The sequence below is a fragment of the Somniosus microcephalus genome, chromosome 18 (assembly GCF_052327205.1).
Source record: "Somniosus microcephalus isolate GS21.2 chromosome 18, FLI_Smic_1.0, whole genome shotgun sequence".
NCBI lineage: Eukaryota > Metazoa > Chordata > Chondrichthyes > Squaliformes > Somniosidae > Somniosus > Somniosus microcephalus.
In genome coordinates, this window is record NC_141004.1 from 70,138,078 (window position 1) to 70,158,631 (window position 20,554).

The 20,554-nt window shown below is 49.2% G+C and overlaps 2 protein-coding genes across 2 annotated transcripts in view; both read right to left on the reverse strand.

The window, feature by feature from the left end:
* LOC147105359 (uncharacterized) overlaps positions 1-19,282 on the reverse strand; it is a 62,592-nt gene extending 43,310 nt beyond the window's left edge. The window contains exon 1 of the mRNA XM_086011653.1: positions 19,089-19,282. Coding sequence (XP_085867779.1) covers positions 19,089-19,218 — 130 coding nt within the window. The 5' untranslated portion in view covers positions 19,219-19,282. The remainder of the gene's footprint in view (positions 1-19,088) is intronic.
* On the reverse strand, positions 2,774-7,389 carry LOC147105361 (uncharacterized). The gene is made up of 2 exons (XM_086011651.1): positions 4,004-7,389; positions 2,774-3,844 (listed from the first exon to the last, which is right to left on the reverse strand). Exons 1-2 carry the CDS (start codon positions 4,053-4,055, stop codon positions 3,165-3,167), a joined length of 732 nt encoding a protein of 243 aa, XP_085867777.1. The 5' UTR covers positions 4,056-7,389; the 3' UTR covers positions 2,774-3,164.
* Positions 19,283-20,554: the final 1,272 nt, after the last annotated feature.

Below are 20,554 nucleotides of genomic sequence, written 5' to 3' on the forward strand. Positions count from 1 at the left end.
ATATGCCCAGCATTTTACCCTATGGATATGCCCAGTACTTTACCCTGTGGATATGCCAAGCACTTTACCCTATGGATATGCCCAGTATTTTACCCAGTGGATATGCCCAGTACTTTCCCCTGCGGATATGCGCAGTACTTTCCCCTGTGGATATGCCCAGTACTTTACCCTGTTGATATGCCCAGTACTTTACCCTGTGGGTTTGCCCAATACTTTACCCTGTGGATATGCCCAGTACTTTACCCAGTGGATATGTGCAATACTTTTCCCTGTGACTATGCCCAGTACTTTACCCTGTGGATATTCCCAGTACTTTACCCTGTGGATATGCGCAGTACTTTACCCTGTGGATATGATCAGTATTTTACCCTGTGGAAATGCCCAGTACTCCACCTTGTGGATATGCCCAGTGCCTAACCCTCTGGATATGCCCAGTACTTTACCCTGTGGTTACATCCAGTACTTTACCCCGTGACTATGCCCAGTACTCTACCCTGTGGATATGCCCAGCACTCTCAGCAAAGATATATTCGAGTGAGAAAGAAAGACTCCAAGAGAAGGATGAACCATCCGTGGCTAACTAAGGGAGTAAAGGATGGTATCAAATGTAAAACAAAAGTATACAATTTTGCGAAGAATAGTGAAAGGCCAGAAGATTGGGAAGTTTTTAAAAAGCAGCGAAGGACGTCTAAAAAAATAATAGAGAGAGGAGATAGCTTATGAGAGTAAGCTAGCAAGAAATATAATACAGAGATTAAGAGCTTCTACAGGTATATAAAAAGGAAGAGAGTAACTAAAGTAAACATTGGTCCCCTAGAGGATAAGTCTGGGGAATTAATAATGTGAAACAGGGAAATGGCAGAGTCCTTGAACAAATATTTTGTATCAGTCTTCATGGTAGAAGACACTAAAAGCATCACAATAATGGATAATCAAGGGGCTATTGGGGTGGGGGGGGAACTTAAAACAATCACGATCACTAGAGAGAAAGTACTAGGCAAACTAATGGAACTAAAGGTGGACAAGTCTCCTGGACCCGATGGTGTGCATCCTAGGGGGAGAAATTCGGTTGGCAGCGCCTCCAATTAGCGCCTAAAGAGGCCGAGAAGTGGGGCGTTAGCCAATTTTCGGCCGGGCGCAGTGAACCCAGCGCCTCCTCCCATATTGAGTGGGCATTTTGCGTCGGCGCTAAATCTTAGCGCCCGCTTGCGGGCGCAGGCAGATCATGACATCATTTCAGTGTGCAACGCCTTTTGGGCGCCCTGGACCAGAAATTCAGTGTTGCGCCCCTCCGTTCCACCTGGTGCTAATAAGGACTGCTTACCTGGAACGTTCTCCAGTCGCTCTCGGGCTAGGGGGGCGCTCTTTAAAGGGGACTGCACTGGTATAAAAGCGGCAGCCATTTTGGGAGCACAACTTCCTCGAGACTTTCACAGAGTTGCTGAGCTGCACTCTGAGAGCCATATCACTAGTGAGCCAGCGCTGGCCAGAGGAACTTCAGCCTTCTGACCATCACCTTGCTGCTGGTGAGCATTTACAACATTTACAATTTCTTGTGCGCTATTATTATGGGGGCTGCATTGGAGGGGAACGTCCTGCTGCTGAACCATCTGGAAAGGGCACAGAGACGCAGGGAGAGAGGGGCAGGAATGGCCAGACGGAGGAGGGCCAACAGACGTCGCCACACCAGACCTTACGCTGCCAGGGTTTTCCGACAGCAGTTCTCTTATTTGAACATGTCAGAAGAGCAGTGTCTTAGAAGGCTGCGCTTCAGAAAGGAGGTGGTGACTGAGCTGTGCCACCTGCTTCAGCCAGATCTGCAGCCTCAAATAAGGTGCAGGACCTCTCTGTCGGTGGCTGTCAAGATGACTGTTGCCCTGAATTTCTATGCGAGCGGCTCCTTCCAGGCCGCAACTGGGGACATCGCTAACATATCGCAGTTTGCGGTGCATTGCTGCATCCGTCAAGTAACAGATGCCCTATTTAAAAGGAGGTGGCAGTACATCTCCTTCCCTGTGGCACTGGAGAAGCAGCGGGAGCGCGCAGAGGGCTTCGCAGCAATAGTGGACTTCCCCATGGTGCAGGGCGCCATTGACTGCACGCACGTGGCTTTGCGGGCGCCTGTTTTGAATCCGGAGGAGTTCTGCAACCACAAGGGGTTCCATTCCTTGAATCTTCAGCTGGTCTGTGACCACCGACAGCTGATCCTCGCAGTCAATGCACAGTTCCCTGGGAGCAGCCACGACGCCTTCATCCTGCGCCAGACTTCAGTTGCAGACCTATTCGAGGCCCCGGCTCACCCAGGAGGCTGGCTTCTCGATGACAAGGGCTATCCTCTGTGCCCATGGCTGATGATGCCGCTCCGTTCGCCCAGCACTCCTGCTGAAGAGCGCTTCAATGCGAGCCATCAGGCGACGAGGAACATTGTGGAGCACACAATCGGTGTGCTGAAGCAACGGTTCCGCTGTCTGGACCATTCCGGAGGTGCCTTGCAGTACTCACCAGAGCGAGTCTCCCACTTCGTCATAGTCTGTTGCATGCTGCATAACCTCGCCATCCTACGCACCCAGCCAATGCCACCAGCCATTGAAGCACCAGCGGAGGAGGAGGAGGAGGAGGAGGAGGACCAAGATGGGAGGGAGGTTCAAACTGGAAGGGCCGTCCGTCAGAGGCTGATAACAAGCCGCTTCTAGGGCCCTCTGACGGAATGCTTGGTGCCATTCGATGAGGAGGAATGGAACCGTCCGGATAACCCAAAGCCTATGACGGGCAGTGAATGTAAATGTCAGACATGGCCAATGTAAATTTAAAAAGTTGTTTATTTTGATAAATGTGCTTCCTTCCAACATGACAAAGCAATGGCAACAGAAAGCAAAATGAACACAGTAACACATAAGTGACTCGCACACCCGGGAGACTATCCAAAACATTACTAACATGCAGACCAGCATTCACGGCCTTGATTTCTACAAATAAGATGTCTCAGCTGCACCTTCTACTCTTTCCCCCTTGATGGTGATCTACTTCTCTTGCGAGATCGGCCCCTTCCCTCCCTGCAGCTCCTCCGTAATGGGACCCCAGTGGCTGCATCAAGGCTGGGGGAGGCCTGCTGGCTGTCCGAAAGTGCAAATGCCCCTGAGGGACGTCCTGGACGACCTCTGGCCTTAGAGGGCCTGGATGCTGACTGCTCCAACTGTGCATGGGTGGAAGCCCTGGACAGTCCTTTCCAGTGCTTCACTGAAGGCCAGGACAATCCTTTCCACTGCTTCGGTCAAGCCCTGGACAGTCCTTTCCAGTGCTGCCCCGAAGCCGTGGACAGTCCTTTCCAGTGATGCCCCAAAGTCCTGCGCACTCCTTGCCTGTGCTGCCCCGAAGTCCTGCGCACTCCTTGCCTGTGCTGCCCCGAAGTCCTGTGCACTCCTTGCCTGTGCTGCCCCGAAGCCTTGGACGCTCCTTGCGAGTGTCTCGATGGATTCAGGCATCCTTGCCACTGCAGCCATGTGCTCAGTGTGCCTGAGCCGAGCCTGGGCGCTCATTTCTGCGAGGGAACGCACCTCTTCTGCGCTCTGTGCAGCAGTACTCGCGGCCTGACTTGCCCTCCGGGGAGACGGCCCCCGAGCTTCCCTACCCCCCTTGCATTGCTGCAGCCCGCTGGTTCCTGGAACTGCTTCCTCCTCAGAGCATTCCCCCCCGCTCCCCTCCAGGGAAGCACTGTCCCCAGTCTGCAGAGGGGCTGGCTCGCCTGAGGGTGGCAGGGATGGTCCAGCTTCCTCCTGCTCATCGCCTCCGGAGTCAGTGGCAGTGGCAGCTTGAGGGCCCGGCTCCCGAGCTGGCGATGCAGCATCTGAAAGCAGGAAGGTTGAAGAGTGGCTTTAGCGAAAGGACAGGGTGGCAGCAAGGGATGCAAGAGTGCTGCAATGCTCTGACATGGGTCCAGAGTGAAAAAGCATGCTGGTGGGGGGAAGAAGTGGAAGGAGAGAGTTCAAAAAGGTGATGAGCTTACCATCGCTGTGCACAATGGGGTCGGCAGCTCCAGTGGTGACAGGACCAGTCATCCGGCCTCCAACAATCTGGTGGACTCATTCCTCCAGGTCCGTCAGTGTCTGCAGTTGAGGAGGGCCTCCTCCGGTGCGAAGCTGCTCCCTCCGGTTCCTGGCCAGCTTGGCCTGCAGGAGAAAGGACGGGAAGTGATGAAACATGCTGGCCTGAGCTGACATCACATGCCCCCATGGTAGAATAGGCCTTCCATTATGCATTGAGCTGACATCACATGCCCCCCATGGTAGAATAGCCAAAGATGTGCAGGTTAGGTTGATTTGGCTATGATAAATTGACCCTTAGTGTTAGGGGATTAAATACGTGGGGTTACGGGGATAGGGTGGGATATGTGTCGGTGCAGGCTCGATGGGCCGAAATGGCCTCTATCTGCACTGTAGATTCTGTGATTCTGTGATTCTGTGAATAGCCCTTCCATTATGCATTGGGCTGACATCACATGCCCCCCATGGTAGAATAGCCCTTCCATTATGCATTGAGCTGACATCACATGCCCCCCATGGTAGAATAGCCCTTCCATTATGCATTGAGCTGAATGTGCGTGTGTGTTTCCAGAAAGGGCCATGGGTGCTGGCTGACAGATGGCCATTGGGGCTTCGCGCACCCTCTGGCCATAATGTCAGGTGCAGATGGAGGGATGAAGAAGATTGCGAAAAAGGCACTCACCCTAACGACCCGAGTGAGGTCGATGAACTTCTTCCTGCATTGCACAGGAGTCCTGGCCACCACGCTGCTTGAGGTGACTCTTTGACAAACTTCCCTCCAAGCCCTGTGGTACTCGCTCTGATGAGGCCTCCTGCCATTGTCAGGGTACAGCACTGCTCGCCGGCGCTCCACTTCGCCACCCAAAGCATCCAATGCCCCATCGGTAAAGCGCTCCGCTCTCTGCCTCACCCTCTCCATATGCTCAAAGTTTGGAACGCCACAGAAAGCACAGCGCCGATTTTGAGGCCTACAAGGCGCAGAGTGTGGCTGCTGCTCCTAATTGACCCGCCCCTTTAAGAGCTGGCCGGCGCCAGCATGTCTCGGGGTAATCGATTATTGACAGCACCTGCGCTGCGCCCGGCCGCCGACATATTGAGTAGCGCCACCAGGTTAGCGCCTTAAGACTCCCGTGCAGCGCCTGAATCAACGCCGCAATCACCTTTAGGGGCGCAGCAACCCAATATCGCTCGAGGTGGCGATACGTTGCGCCTGGCAATAAAATTTGCGCAGCGCCAATTCTAACGCCCCAAACGGGGCTATACCCAATTTCTCCCCCCTAGAGTCTTAAAAGAGGTGGCTGCAGAGATAGTGGATGCATTGGTTGTAATCTACCAAATTCCCTGGATTCTGGAGAGGTCCCAGCGGACTGGAAAGCTGCAAATGTCGCGCCCCTATTTAAGAAAGGAGGGAGACAGAAAGCAGGCAACTGTCGACCAGTTAGCCTAACATCTGTCATTGGGAAAATGCTGGAGTCCATCATTAACGAAGTGATAGCAGGACATTTAGAAAATCATAATATAGTCAAGCAGAGTCAACATGGTTTTATGAAAGGGAAATCATGTTTGACAAATTTGCTGGAGTTCTTTGAGGATGTAACAAGCAGGGTGGATAAAGGGGAACCAGTAGATGTCATGTATTTGGATTTCCAGAAGGCATTCGATAAGGTGCCACATAAAAGGTTATTACACAAGATAAGAGCTCACGGGGTTGGGGGTAATATATTAGCATGGATAGCGGATTGGCGAACTAACAGGAAACAGAGAGTCGGGATAAATGGGTCATTTTCAGGTTGGCAAACTGTAACTAGTGGGGTGCCACAGGGATCAGTGCTGGGGCCTCAACTATTTACAATCTATATTAATGACTTGGATGAAGGGACCGAGTGTAATGTGGCCAAATTTGCTGATGATACAAAGATGGGTGGGAAAACAAATTGTGTGGAGGATGTAAAGTATCTCCAAAAAGATATAGATAGACTAAGTGAGTGGGCAAAAATCTGGCAGATGGAGTGTAATGTGGGAAAATGCGAGGTTATCTACTTTGTTAGACAAAATAAAAAAGCAAATTATTATTTAAATGGGGAGCAATTACAAAATGCTGAGGTACAGAGGGATCTGGGGGTCCTTGTACATGAATCAGAAAAAGTTAGCATGCAGATACAGCGAGTAATGAGGAAGGCAAATGGAATGTTGGCCTTTATTGCAAAGGGAATGGAGTATAAATGTAGGGAAGTCCTGTTACAACTGTACAGGGCGTTGGTGAGACCACACCTGGAGTAATGTGTATAATTTTGGTCTCCTTATTTAAGGAGGGATATACTTGCATTGGAGGCAGTTCAGAGAAGGTTCACGAGGTTGATTCCGGAGATGAAGGGGTTGTCTTATGAAGAAAGGTTGAGCAGGTTGGGCCTATACTCACTGGAGTTTAGAAGAATGAGAGGGGATCTTATTGAAATATATAAGATTCTGAAGAGGCTTGACAGAGTAGAGGCAGAGAGGATGTTTCCCCTCGTGGGGGAATCTAGAACTAGGGGGCATAGTTTCAGAGTAAGGGGGCACGCATTTAAAACAGAAATGAGGAGGAATTTCTTCTCAGAAGGTCCTGAATCTTTGGAATTCTCTTCCCCACAGAGTTGTGGAGGCTGGGTCATAGAATATATTCAGCTATGATCTTATTGAATGGTGGAGCAGGCTCGAGGAGCCAAATGACCTCCTCCTGCTCCTACATCTTATTATGTTATCATTATATTCTTATTACTCTACCCTGTGGTTATGCCCAATACTTTACCCTGTGGTTATGCCCAATACTTTACCCTGTGGATATGCCCAGTACTCTACCCTGTGGATATGCCCAATACTTTACCCTGTGGATATGATGCCCAGCACTTTACCCTATGGATATGCCCAGTACTTTAACCTGTGGAAATGCTCAGTACTCTATCCTGTGGATATGCCCAGTACTTTACTCTGTGGATATGCCCAGTACTGTATCCTGTGGATATGCCCAATACTTTACCCTGTGGATATGCCCAGCACTTTACCCTGTGGATATGCCCAGTACTCTACCCTGTGGATATGCCCAATACTTTACCCTGTGGATATGCCCAGTACTTTACCCTGCAGATATGCCCAGTACTCTACCCTGTGGATATTCCCAATACTTTACCCTGTGGATATGCCCAGTACTTTACCCTGTGGATATGCCCAGTACTTTACCCTGTGTATATGCCCAGTACTTTACCCTGTGGATATGCCCAGTACTTTATCCTGTGGATATGCCCAGTACTTTGTCCTGTGGATATGCCCAGTACTTTACCCTGCGGATATGCCCAGTACTTTACCCTGTGTATATGCCCAGTACTTTACCCTGTGGATATGCCCAGTACTTTACCCTGTGGATATGCCCAGTACTCTATCCTGTGGATATGCCCAGTACTCTATCCTGTGGATATGCCCAGTACTTTATCCTGTGGATATGCCCAGTACTCTATCCTGTGGATATGCCCAGTACTTTATCCTGTGGATATGCCCAGTACTCTATCCTGTGGATATGCCCAGTACTTTATCCTGTGGATATGCCCAGTACTCTATCCTGTGGATATGCCCAGTACTTTATCCTGTGGATATGCCCAGTACTCTATCCTGTGGATATGCCCAGTACTTTACCCTATGTGGATATGCCCAGTACTCTACCCTGTGGATATGCCCAATACTTTACCCTGTGGATATGCCCAGTACTTTACCCTGTGGATATGCCCAGTACTTTACCCTGTGGATATGCCCAGTACTCTATCCTGTGGATATGCCCAGTACTCTATCCTGTGGATATGCCCAGTACTTTATCCTGTGGATATGCCCAGTACTCTATCCTGTGGATATGCCCAGTACTTTATCCTGTGGATATGCCCAGTACTCTATCCTGTGGATATGCCCAGTACTTTACCCTATGTGGATATGCCCAGTACTCTACCCTATGCGGACATGCCAGTGTTCTGGTGAGTCGTATAACTTCGGCGGTAGAGGGGGCTTTAAACTAAATAGTGGGGGCAAGGGATCAAATTTGGGAAGATGTGGTAAATCAAAGAGTAGAGACAAGGCAAGAGAGAAAGGTATTAATATGGGAAATGATAAACAGACCGTGACAGGACGGGATAGAGAGGACAAGTCTAAGAGTAAATCAACAGTTAAGGCTAGAGGTTACAAAAGTAATAAAAGGACAAAACTAAAGGCTCTGCATCTGAATGCACGTAACATTCGAAACAAAACAGATGAACTGATAGCGCAAATAGTAATAAATAAGTACAATCTGATAGTCATTGCAGAAACATGGTTGCAGGATGACATAGATTGGGACCTGAATATTGAAGGGTACATGACATTTAGGAAGGACAGGAAGCTAGGAAAAGGTGGAGGGGTGGCTCTGTTAATTAATGATGGTATTAGCACAATAGAGAGGGATGACCTAAGTTCAGGAAACCAGGATGTAGAAGTGGTTTGTGTAGAGATGAGAAATAATAAAGGCAGGAAGTCACTTGTGGCAGTGGTGTGTAGGCCCCCTAGCAGTAACCACACTGTAGGATGGAGTATAAAGGAAGAAATAATGGGAGCTTGTCAGAATAATCATGGGGAATTTTAATCTACATATAGACTGGAAAAATCAGATTGGCAAAGGTAGTCTAGATGACGAGTTCATAGAATGTTTTCGGGATAGTTTCTTAGAACAGCATGTTTTGGAGCCATCCAGAGAGCAGGCTATACTAGACCTGATTAATTAATGACCTCATAGTGAAGGCGCCCCTAGGTAGCAGCGATCATAATATGATTGAATTTTACATTCAGTTTGAGAGAGAGAAGATTGGGTCCAAGACTAGTATTTTAAACTTAAATAAGGGCAATTATGAGGGCATGAAAGCAGAGCTAGCTAAAGTGAACTGGCAAATTGGTTAAGGGATAGGTTAATAGAGTTGCAATGGCAGACATTTAAGAGGATATTTCAGAAAACACAGAATATATACATTCCAACGAGAAAGAAAAAATCCAAGGGGAGGACCCACCATCCGTGGTTAACTAAAAAAGTTAAAGGTAGTATCAAACTTAAAGAAAAAGCATTAAATTACACAAAGATGGGTGGCAGCTCAGAAGATTGTACAGAATATAAAAAACAGCAAAGAATGACTAAAAGATTAATAAGGAGAGAAAAATTAGAGTACGAGAGAAAGCTAGCTAGAAATATAAAAACAGATAATAAGAGTTTCTATAGATTGTGGCATACCGATCACAGAAAGGACACAATCCGCTTACCGGTCCATAGACTATAAATCAGGCGTCATGCCTTTAAGAAGGATCACACCTTTAAGAAACTCGATCTGCAACATAGTTAAGCCCAGAGCGGGGGAGGAGCAGTCGAAGCTGTGCACTGATGAAAGGCAGTCGTACTTTGTGTAGTCTCTGACTCCATTATGTGTTCAGCATGCAGCCTCAACAATTAAACTTTTTCTGTTGAACCTCTCCGAGTTCAGTATTTTTTGCTAGGAGTACGTAGACTCCTACATTGGTGACCCCGACGTGGTCTCCGTAACATACAGCACCACGCCATCACCCCCGACCTGGCCTCCGCAGCATCGGCGCGCGCTCCACCCTCTATCGCACGGCCACACAGCTCGGCCACGAGGCTCCCCAGGCCCTCACGTCCCCCAAGCCCTCCGACCCAGGGCTACTGCTACTTCCATATCCGGTTTGGCGCACGGGCACGCTGCTGCAGCCATCCCTGCACGTTTCCAACTGCCCCCACACCGGCCTACACGATGGCCATGGGGCAAGCAGGCGCGCTGCTGTACGTTACGGACAGCGCCTCCGGACGCCGTTTCCTATGCAACATGGGCGCGCAGCGCAGCATCATCCCTGCGTCCGCCCTCGAGATCCAGAGAGGCGGCCACAGCCCTGCGCTGGCTGCCGCCAACGGCACCGACATCTGGACGTACGGCACCCGCACCGTCACCATCGACCTCGCAGGCCGCCGCTACCACTGGGAGTTTATCACCGCCAAGGTGCTCTCCCCGCTCCTCGGTGCGGATTTCCTGTGCGCCCACGGCCTGTTGGTCGACATGCCTCAGCGCCGCCTCGTGGACATGAACACCATGTCACCGATCCCGGGTGCCATGGCCCCCCCCAACCCGCCGAAATGGCGTGGCAGTGCCGCGCCCGCTCAACGGACGACTACTCAGCACTCCTGGCTGAGTTCCCAGCCCTCACCAACCCGACCTTCTCCGCGACGGTTGCTAAGCACAGGGTAGAACATTTCATCCCCACCACAGGCCCACCGGTGTATGCCCACGCCCGCAGGCTGGACCCGGCCAAGCTGGAGATCGCGCGGGCCGAGTTCGCCACAATGGAACAGCCCGGCATCATCCGCCGCTCCAACAGCCCCTGGGCCTCCCCACTCCACATCGTCACCAAACCCGACGGGGAATGGCGCCCCTGTGGGGACTACCGGCACCTAAACGACGCCACCACGCCGGATCGGTACCCCATACCGCACATTCAAGACTTCTCGGCTAGACTGGCCGGCCGCTCATTCTTCTCCAAAGTCGACCTGGTGCGCGGTTACCATCAGGTGCCAGTCCACCCCACGGACATTACCAAGACAGCCATAATCACCCCGTTTGGGCTATTCGAGTTCCTCCGAATGCCCTTCGGCCTCAAAAACGCGGCCCAGGCCTTCCAGCGGCTCATGGACTCAGTCCTCCGGGACCTGAAGTTCCTCTTTGTCTACCTGGATGACAACCTGGTAGCTAGTTCCTCCAAGCAGGAACACATCGAGCACCTCCGCACCCTGTTCCAGCGGCTCAGTGAGCACGGGCTCATCATCAGCCCAGCCAAGCGCCAATTCGGCCTCAGCAGGATCGATTCCTCGGCCACCACATCACGCAGGACGGAGCCATTCCCCTGCCCGCCAAGGTGCAAGCCGTCCAGCAGTTCCCCCGGCCTACCACCATCAAAGGCCTCCAGGAGTTCTTGGGGATGATCAACTTTTACAACCGCTTCATTCCCGGAGCGGCCTCCCTCATGCGGCCCCTATACGAAGCCCTCCGGGGTAAGAAAGACAGAATGGCGATCGAGTGGTCGGTGGACATGTTGACCGCTTTCAACTCGACCAAAAAGGCGCTCGCCGACGCCACCATGCTCGCTCACCCACAGCCCAATGCCAGGGTGGCCCTCACCACGGACGCCTCCGACCACACGGTCGGCGCCGTGTACGAACAGTGGGTCGACAGGGCCTGGCAACCGCTGGCCTTTTTCAGCCGCCAACTGCGCCCCCTGGAGGCCAAATACAGCACCGTTGACCGCGAGCTCCTCGCACTGTACCTGGCAGTCCGCCATTTTAGATTTCTTCTGGAGGGCCGCCCCTTCACCGCGTTTGTCGACCACAAACCCCTGACATTCGCGATGGCGAAATCTGCGGACCCATGGTCAGCCAGGCAACAACACCAGCTCGCCGCGGTGTCCGAATTCACCACGGACATCCGGCACATCTCCGGTCGAGACAACGTGGTGGCCGACTGCCTATCCCGCCCCGCCGCCCACGGCACCCACCTGGCAGTGGACTATGCTCAACTGGCAGCGGAGCAATGCACCGACCCCGATCTGCTCTCCGCGCCCACAACCCTCCCAGGGCTGCGACTGACCGACGTCGCCTGCGGCCCGTCCGCCGTCACAGTCAAATGCGACACCTCCTTGGTGCAACCCCGCCCCGTAGTCCCGGCGTCCTGGCAAAAACGGGTGTTCGACATCGTTCACGGCCTCTCACACCCCGGCACCCGCGCGTCCATTAGACTGGTGGCCAACCGATTTGTCTGGCGCAGCCTGCGCAAAGATGTGCGCATCTGGTCCAGATCCTGCATAGCTTGCCAGCATGCCAAAATCCACCAGCACGTCAAAGCCCCACTCGAGGAGTTCACCGTGCCAGAAAGAAGGTTTGACCACATCCACATCAACCTCGTCGGCCCCCTGCTGCCATCACAAGGTCACACGCACCTGCTGACAATCGTGGACCGTACCACTCGCTGGCCCGAGGCCATTCCACTGACGTCCACCACCACCGCTGACATCGCGAGGGCATTCATCGGTACCTGGGTCGCTCGGTTCGGCGTCCCCTCCGACATGACGTCGGATAGAGGCCCGCAGTTCACCACTGATCTGTGGGTCGCCATCACCCGAAACCTTGGGGTGGCCATTCACCGCACCACGGCTTACCACCCCCAAGCCAACGGACTGTGCGAGCGATTCCACAGGTCCATGAAGGCATCCCTCCGCGCCAGCCTCGAGGACGAGGCTTGGATCGACCGCCTCCCGTGGGTGCTACTCGGCCTACGCTCCACGGTCAAAGAAGACCTGCAAGCCTCAGCGGCGGAACTCGTGTACAGCCAGCTGCTGCGCGTACCCGGAGAGTTCCTGCCCACCGCCACGACCCCCTGGTCGGCTGACCAGCAACACTGCGCTTTCGCCAACCGAGCACAACAGTTCGCTCCGGTACCCACCGGCCGGCACGGCGAACCAGCAACCCGTGTACCACCTAGCCTGCACATGGCCAAATTTGTTTTTGTGCGCCATGACGCCCACCGAGGACCTCTATGGCCCCCATACGATGGACCCTACAAGGTACTCCAGACGGGGAACAAGTTCTTCCTCCTCGAAGTGGGCGGCAGAACTGACAAGGTGTCGGTCGACCGGCTCAAGCTGGCACACCTAGAGCCCGATGAACCCGTTCAAGTGGGCCAACCCCCACCGCGGGGCAGACCGCCTAAGAGCCCGACGCGTCCAACCGCCCCGCTCCCAACACCAACCGCCAAGAGCCGTTCCGGCCGTGCCATCAAGCCGCCACGCCGGTTCGTACACTCCCTACTAACGGATTCTGGGGGGAGCTGTGTGGCGTACCGATCATAGAAAGGACACAATACGCTTTCCGGTCCGTAGACTATAAATCAGGCGTCATGCCTTTAAGAAGGATCACACCTTTAAGAAACTCGATCTGCAACATAGTTAAGCCCAGAGCGGGGGAGGAGCAGTCGAAGCTGTGCACTGATGAAAGACAGTCGTACTTTGTGTAGTCTCTGACTCCATTTTGTGTTCAGCATGCAGCCTCAACAATTAAACCTTTTCTGTTGAACCTCTCCGAGTTCAGTATTTTTTGCTAGGAGTACGTAGACTCCTACAAGATATTTAAAAAAGAAAAGAGTTAACAAAGTGAGAGTTGGTCCTATAAAAAGTGAGTCTGGGGAATTAATAATGGAAAATAAGGAGATGGCAGTTGAATTGAACAGGTATTTTGCATCGGTCTTCACTATAGAGGATACAAGTAACATCCCAGAAATAGCTGTAAATCAGGAAATGGGAGGGAGGGAGGAACTCAAGAAAATTACAATCACCAGAGAAGTGGTACTGAGCAAATTGTTGGAGTTGCGGGCTGACAAGTCCCCAGTCCTAATGGACTTCATCCTAGGGTGTTGAAAGAAATGGCTAGTGAGATAGTTGATGCGTTGGTTTTAATTTTCCAAAATTCCCTGAATTCAGGGAAGGTTCCATTAGATTGGAAAATAGCGAATGTAACTCTTTTATTCAAAAAGGGAGGGAGACAGAAAGCAGGAAACTGCAGACCAGTTAGCTTAACATCTGTCATAGGGAAGATGTTAGAAGCTATTATTAAAGACGTTATAGCAGGGCACTTAGAAAAGTTCAAAGCAATCAGGCATAGTCAACATGGTTTTGTGCAAGGGAAGTCATGTTTAACCAATTTATTGGAGTTCTTTAAGTAACATGTGTTGTGGATAAAGGGGAACCGGTGGACGTTAGATTTCCAGAAGCCATTTGATAAGGTGCCACATCAAAGGTTATTGCGGAAAATAAAAGCTCATGGTGTAGGGGGTAACATATAGGCATGCTTAGAAGATTGGCTAGCTAACAGGAAACAGAGAGTAGGCATAAATGGGTCATTTTCTGGTTGGCAAGATGTAACGAGTGGTGTGCCACAGGGATCAGTGCTGGGGCCTCAACTTTTTACAATTTATATAAATGACTTGGATGAAGGGACTGAAGGTATGGTTGCTAAATTTTCTGATGATACAAAGATAGGTAGGAAAGTAAATTGTGAAGAGGGCATAAGGAGGCTACAAAGGGATATAGATAGGTTAAGTGAGTGGGCAAAGATCAGGCAAATATGGTTACTATGAAGGTACAGCAAGTAATTGGGAAAGCTAATAGAATGTTATCGCTTATTGCGAGGGGAATTGAATACAAAAGTAGGGAGGTTATGCTTCAGTTATACAGGGCATTGGGGAGACCACATCTGGAGTACTGTGTACAGTATTGGTCTTATTTAAGGAAGGATTTAAATGCGCTGAAAGCAGTTCAGAGAAGGTTTACTCGACTAATACCTGGAATGGGCGGGTTGTCTTATGAGGAAAGGTTGGACAGGCTAGGCTTGTATCCGCTGGAGTTTAGAAGAGTAAGAGGTGACTTGATTGAAACATATAAGATCCTCAGGGGTCTGGACAGGGTGGATGTGGAGAGGATGTTTCCTCTTGTGGGAGAATCTAGAACTAGGGGTCACTGTTTAAAAATAAGGGGTTGCCCATTTGAGACAGAGATGGGGAGAATTTCTTTCTCACAGAGGGTTGTCAGTCTTTGGAACTCTCTTCCTCAGAGGGCGGTGGAAGCAGAGTCTTTGAATATTTTTAAGGCAGAGGTAGATAGATTCTTGATAAGCAAGAGGGTGAAAGGTTATCGAGGGTAGGCTGGAATGTGGAGTAATCGGATCAGCCATGATCTTATTGAATGGCGGAGCAGGCTTGAGGGGCCGAGTGGCCTACTCCTGCTCCTAATTCGTATGTCCGTATGTTCGTATCTATTCTACCCTGTGGATATGCCCCGTACTTTACCCTGTGGATATGCCCAGTACTTTACCCTATGGATATGCCCAGTACTTTACCCTGTGGATATGCCCAGTATTACCCTATGGATATGCCCAGTACTTTACCCTGTGGTTATGTCCAGTACTTTACCCTGTAGATATGCCCAATACTTTACCCTGTGGATATGCCCAGTACTTTACCCTGTGGATATGCCCAGTACTCTACCCTGTGGATATACCCAGTACTTTACCCTGTGGATATACTCAGTACTCTATCCTGTGGATATGCCCAGTACTCTATCCTGTGGCTATGCCCAGTACTTTACCCTGTTGATATGCCCAGTACTTTACCCTGTGGATATGCCCAGTACTCTATCCTGTGGATATGCCCAGTACTCTATCCTGTGTATATGCCCAGTACTTTACCCTGTGGATATGCCCAGTACTCTATCCTGTGGATATGCCCAGTACTTTACCCTGTTGATATGCCCAGTACTTTACCCTGTTGATATGCCCAGTACTTTACCCTGTGGATATGCCCAGTACTTTACCCTGTGGATATGCCCAGTACTTTACCCTGTGGATATGCCCAGTACTCTATCCTGTGGATATGCCCAGTACTTTACCCTGTGGATATGCCCAGTACTCTACCCTGTGGATATGACAAGTACTTTTCCCTGTTGATATGCCCAGTACTTTACCCTGTGGATATGCCCAGTACTTTACCCTGTGGATATGCCCAGTACTCTACCCTGTGGATATGACAAGTACTTTTCTCTGTTGATATGCCCAGTAGTTTACCCTGTGGATATGCCCAGTACTTTACCCTGTGGATATGCCCAGTACTTTACCCTGTGGATATGCCCAGTACTCTACCCTGTGAATATGACAAGTACTTTTCCCTGTTGATATGCCCAGTACTTTTCCCTGTGGATATGCCCAGTACTTTACCCTGTGGATATGCCCAGTACTCTACCCTGTGGATATCCCCAGTACTCTACCCTGTGGATATGACAAGTACTTTACTCTGTGGATATGCCCAGTACTTTACCCTATGTGGATATATCCAGTACTTTACCTGATGGGTATACCCAGTGTCTGAACCTGAAGTATTTATTTTTCCTTGAACACTATTCTGGACTTTGCTTTCATTCCTTTTTCAGATCTTTGGGCCATTTTCACTTTAATATTTATTTCTGCCTGAGCCCTCCACTTCCACCCCTTTATTGGTTTAAAGTCCTTTCTACAGCTCTAATGATCCTTTCCGCTGGGACCTTGGTCCCAGCCTGGCTCGGGGCAGCCCATTCCAGCAGTACAGTACTGAACTGGACCCCCTCTTTCACACACTAATCCATCAGACACGTGCTTACTCACCTAATACTCCCTCAGCAGGACCTCCTCCCTATTCTTTCCCATGTTTTTTGTCCTGACATGGACCACAACAACTGAATCTTTCCCCTCTCTTCCGAGGTTCTATTCTAGTTGTTTTGAGATATCCCTGACCTTGGCACCAGGTGGGCAACTCGCCCTTCGAGAGTCTTGAACATGATTCCGGAGGATGCTATCTATGTGCTTGGTCGACACCAGTTTGGTAACAAACTGCCGAAGCCTTGCTAGCATTGCTCCCAGCTTGCTATTGTGATGGCCTAACACTTGGAATAATGACACTAGTGCATCAGCACCCTAACTAGCAATACTGACATTAGTGCATCAGCACTCTAACTAGTAATAATGACACGAGTGCATCAGCACTCTAACTAGTAATAATGACACTTACATCAGAACTCTAACTAGTAATAATGACACCAGTGCATCAGCACTCGAACTAGCAATAATGACACTGGTACAGCAGCACTCTAACTAGTAATAATGACACTGGTACATCAGCACTCTAACTAGTAATAATGACACTAGTGCATCAGCACTCTAACTAGTAATAATGACACTGGTACATCTGCATTCTAACAAGTAATAATGACACTGGTACATCAGCACTCTAACTAGCAATAATGACACTGGTACATCAGCACTCGAACTAGTAATAATGACACTGGTACATCAGCACCCTAACTAGTAATAATGACACTGGTACATCAGCACCCTAACTAGTAATAATGTCACTAGTGCACCAGCACTCTAACTAGCAATAATGACACTGGTACATCAGCACCCTAACTAGTAATAATAACACTGGTACATCAGCACTCTAACTAGTAATAATGACACTGGTACATCAGCACCCTAACTAGTAATAATGACACTGCTACATCAGCACTCTAACTAGTAATAATGACACTGGTACATCAGCACTCGAACTAGTAATAATGACACTGGTACATCAGCATTCTAACTAGTAATAAAGACACTGGTACATCAGCACTCTAACTAGCAATAATGACACTGGTATATCAGCACTCTAACTAGTAATAATGACAATGGTACATCAGCACTCTAACTAGTAATAATGACACTGGTTCATCAGGACTCTAACTAGTAATAATGACACTAGTGCATCAGCACTCTAACTAGTAAAAATGACACTAGTGCTTCAGGGCTCTAACTAGCAATAATGACACAGGTACATAGGCACTCTAACTAGTAATAATGACACTGGTACAGCAGCAATCTAACTAGTAATAATGACACTGGTACATCAGCACTCTAACTAGCAATAATGACACTGGTCCATCAGCATTCTAACTAGTAATAATGTCACTAGTGCATCGGCACTCTAACTAGCAATAATGACGCTAGTGCATCAGCACTCTAACTAGTAATAATAACACTGGTACATTAGCACTCTAACTAGCAATAATGACACTAGTGCATCAGGACTCTAACTAGTAATAATGACACTGGTACATCAGCACTCCAACTAGTAATAATGACACTGGTACATCAGCACTCTAACTAGTAATAATGTCAGAGGTACATCAGCACTCTAACTAGCAATAATGACACTGGTACATCAGCATTCTAACTAGCAATAATGACACTGGTACATCAGCAATCTAACTAGCAATAATGACACTGGTACATCAGCACTCTAACTAGTCATAATGTCAGTGGTACATCAGCACTCTAACAAGTAATAATGACACTGGTACATCAGCACTCTAACTAGCAATAATGACACTAGTGCATCAGGACTCTAACTAGTAATAATGACACTGGTACATCAGCACTCTAACTAGTAATAATGACACTGGTACATCAGCACTCTAACTAGTAATAATGTCAGAGGTACATCAGCACTCTAACTAGCAATAATGACACTGGTACATCAGCATTCTAACTAGCAATAATGACACTGGTACATCAGCATTCTAACTAGCAATAATGACACTGGTACATCAGCAATCTAACTAGCAATAATGACACTGGTACATCAGCACTCTAACTAGTCATAATGTCAGAGGTACATCAGCACTCTAACTAGCAATAATGACACTGGTACATCAGCATTCTAACTAGCAATAATGACACTGGTGCATCAGCACTCTAACTAGCAATAATGACACTGGTACATCAGCACTCTAACTAGTAATAATGACACTGGTACATCAGCACTCTAACAAGTAATAATGACACTGGTACATCAGCACTCTAACTAGTAATAATGACACTGGTACATCAGCACTCTAACAAGTAATAATGACACTGGTACATCAGCACTCTAACTAGTAATAATGACACTGGTACATCAGCACTCTATCTAGCTATAATGACACTAGTGCATCAGGACTCTAACTGGTAATAATGACACTGGTATATCAACACTCTAGCTAGTAATAATGACACTGGGAGATCAGCACTCTAGCTAGTAATAATGGCACTGGTACATCAGCACTCTAACTAGCAATAATGACACTGGTACATCAGCAATCTAACTAGCAATAATGACACTGGTACATCAGCACTCTAACTAGCAATAATGACACTGGTACATCAGCACTCTAACTAGCAATAATGACACTGGTACATCAGCACTCTAACTAGTGATAATGACACTGGATTCTGGATGATCAGACGCGTCATCATGTTGACACCTCTGGGTTTCCAAGCATCAGGGCCTGCACAGGACACAGTACAAATACCTGGCTGTCTGAACTGGTCTTGACTATACCAAAATAGTAATTTACTTTCATCAGGCTCCGCCCTGGTCCCCATGGTTCGAAAGCCGAGTTCAGGTTCATCGTCTTCATCCTCTTTTCCCAGCAGAAAATCCACCAGGTACTCAGTCTGTTGCTTAAACGAGTCTGATACTGCCATTATAGCCAGAAATGAAGTGAAGTTGCTGTGAATGCCACTTCCTCTCTACAGCTCACCCTGTCGCTCTGCGATATAAACGAACAATTATTCACACTCCTCCTCTTTCAGCGGGCTCACTCGGCCTCTTTCACTTTCAGTGTGGGTGGGCCAGGCCACTATATCAGGGAAGTAGTGGGATATCATTTTACTGTTAAACAGATTGGAGCAATGCTTGAACTTTACGCTGTTACTACACATACAGACTGTGTATGTTTCAGTGCCATTTCCTGTAAACCTGACAGTGTACGCTGGGCTCGACCTGGATTCCTGACAGGGCTCCAGTTCCTGTAACTCTCTCTTGTGATCAGTAAAGGGGACCTTCCCTCCTCCTCCACACAGCACCTTTGGTATAAAGCCCTTGGCACCACATGGGCAACCCAGGGCCCTGTTTCTCTTTAATTGGCCCCTTTCATTGACACCTGCTGTAATCGCAGTCCGCTCTCTTCAGCTCTATTTCCACTGATGTTTTGATTCCCGGGCTGCACAGAATTTTACACGAAACTGTCTTCCCAACTAAATCGCGCGCAGGCAAACCAAAGGGTGGAGCTGGTAGCGAGGTCTGTCCCACCTGGCCCACCCTCACTAGGGTTGCCAACCCTGGTTGGGCGTATTCCTGGAGGTTCCATCACATGATCTCCCGCCTCCAAGAGCCCCGCACAACCAAGCAGGCTTTTCTCGCCACCTCCAATATTTTTATAAATAATTAATGAAGTGTTCAAAGAAAATGAGAAAAAACCCACTATTTTCAATGGCTGGATGATTTTTCTCCGGGTTGCTGGCAGCAGTGTCCAGGAGATTATTCTTCAATTCCTGGAGATTCCAGGGCTATCCAGGAGGGTTGGCAACCGAGACCCCCTAACCAGAAGGATGCTGCATCCCCCTTATCACAGTATTCAGCTGCCTCTTAAAACCAGTCTCTGGTTCTCTTCGAGGTGTCATCTGTGGCTCAGTAGGTGTCACTTTCAGCTCTGAGTCAGAAGGTTGTGGGTTGAAGCCCCACTCCAGAGACTCGAGGACAAATCCTAGGCTGACCCTCCTGGTGCAGTGTGGTAAAACCACCAATGAACTCCTGTACAAATGAATAACTGTCTTTAAAGCAATGTTACAGCACCTATGTCCGTTTGCTGAGTGTAAACAAGCTTTCTGTAAAAACCCTGAAACAACGCGATGACGTCATCACGTTGGTCACGTGGTGCCCCGAGTGGCGGGAAACGTCATGACGTTAGAGGTGGGAGGTTCTGAGTTCAGACCTCGTGGAACAAGCTACTGTAGAAACCTGTTTGCTGTTGCTCCTGCA

What these genes read in the sequence shown, in the direction of transcription:
- LOC147105361 (XM_086011651.1), bottom strand. Translation starts at nt 4,055, where the DNA reads ATGACTGGTCCTGTCACCACTGGAGCTGCCGACCCCATTGTGCACAGC. An exon ending in CCCCATTGTGCACAGCGATG is followed by an intron (nt 3,845 to 4,003) that starts GTAAGCTCATCA and finishes TCCTGCTTTCAG; the next exon opens with ATGCTGCATCGCCAGCTCGG.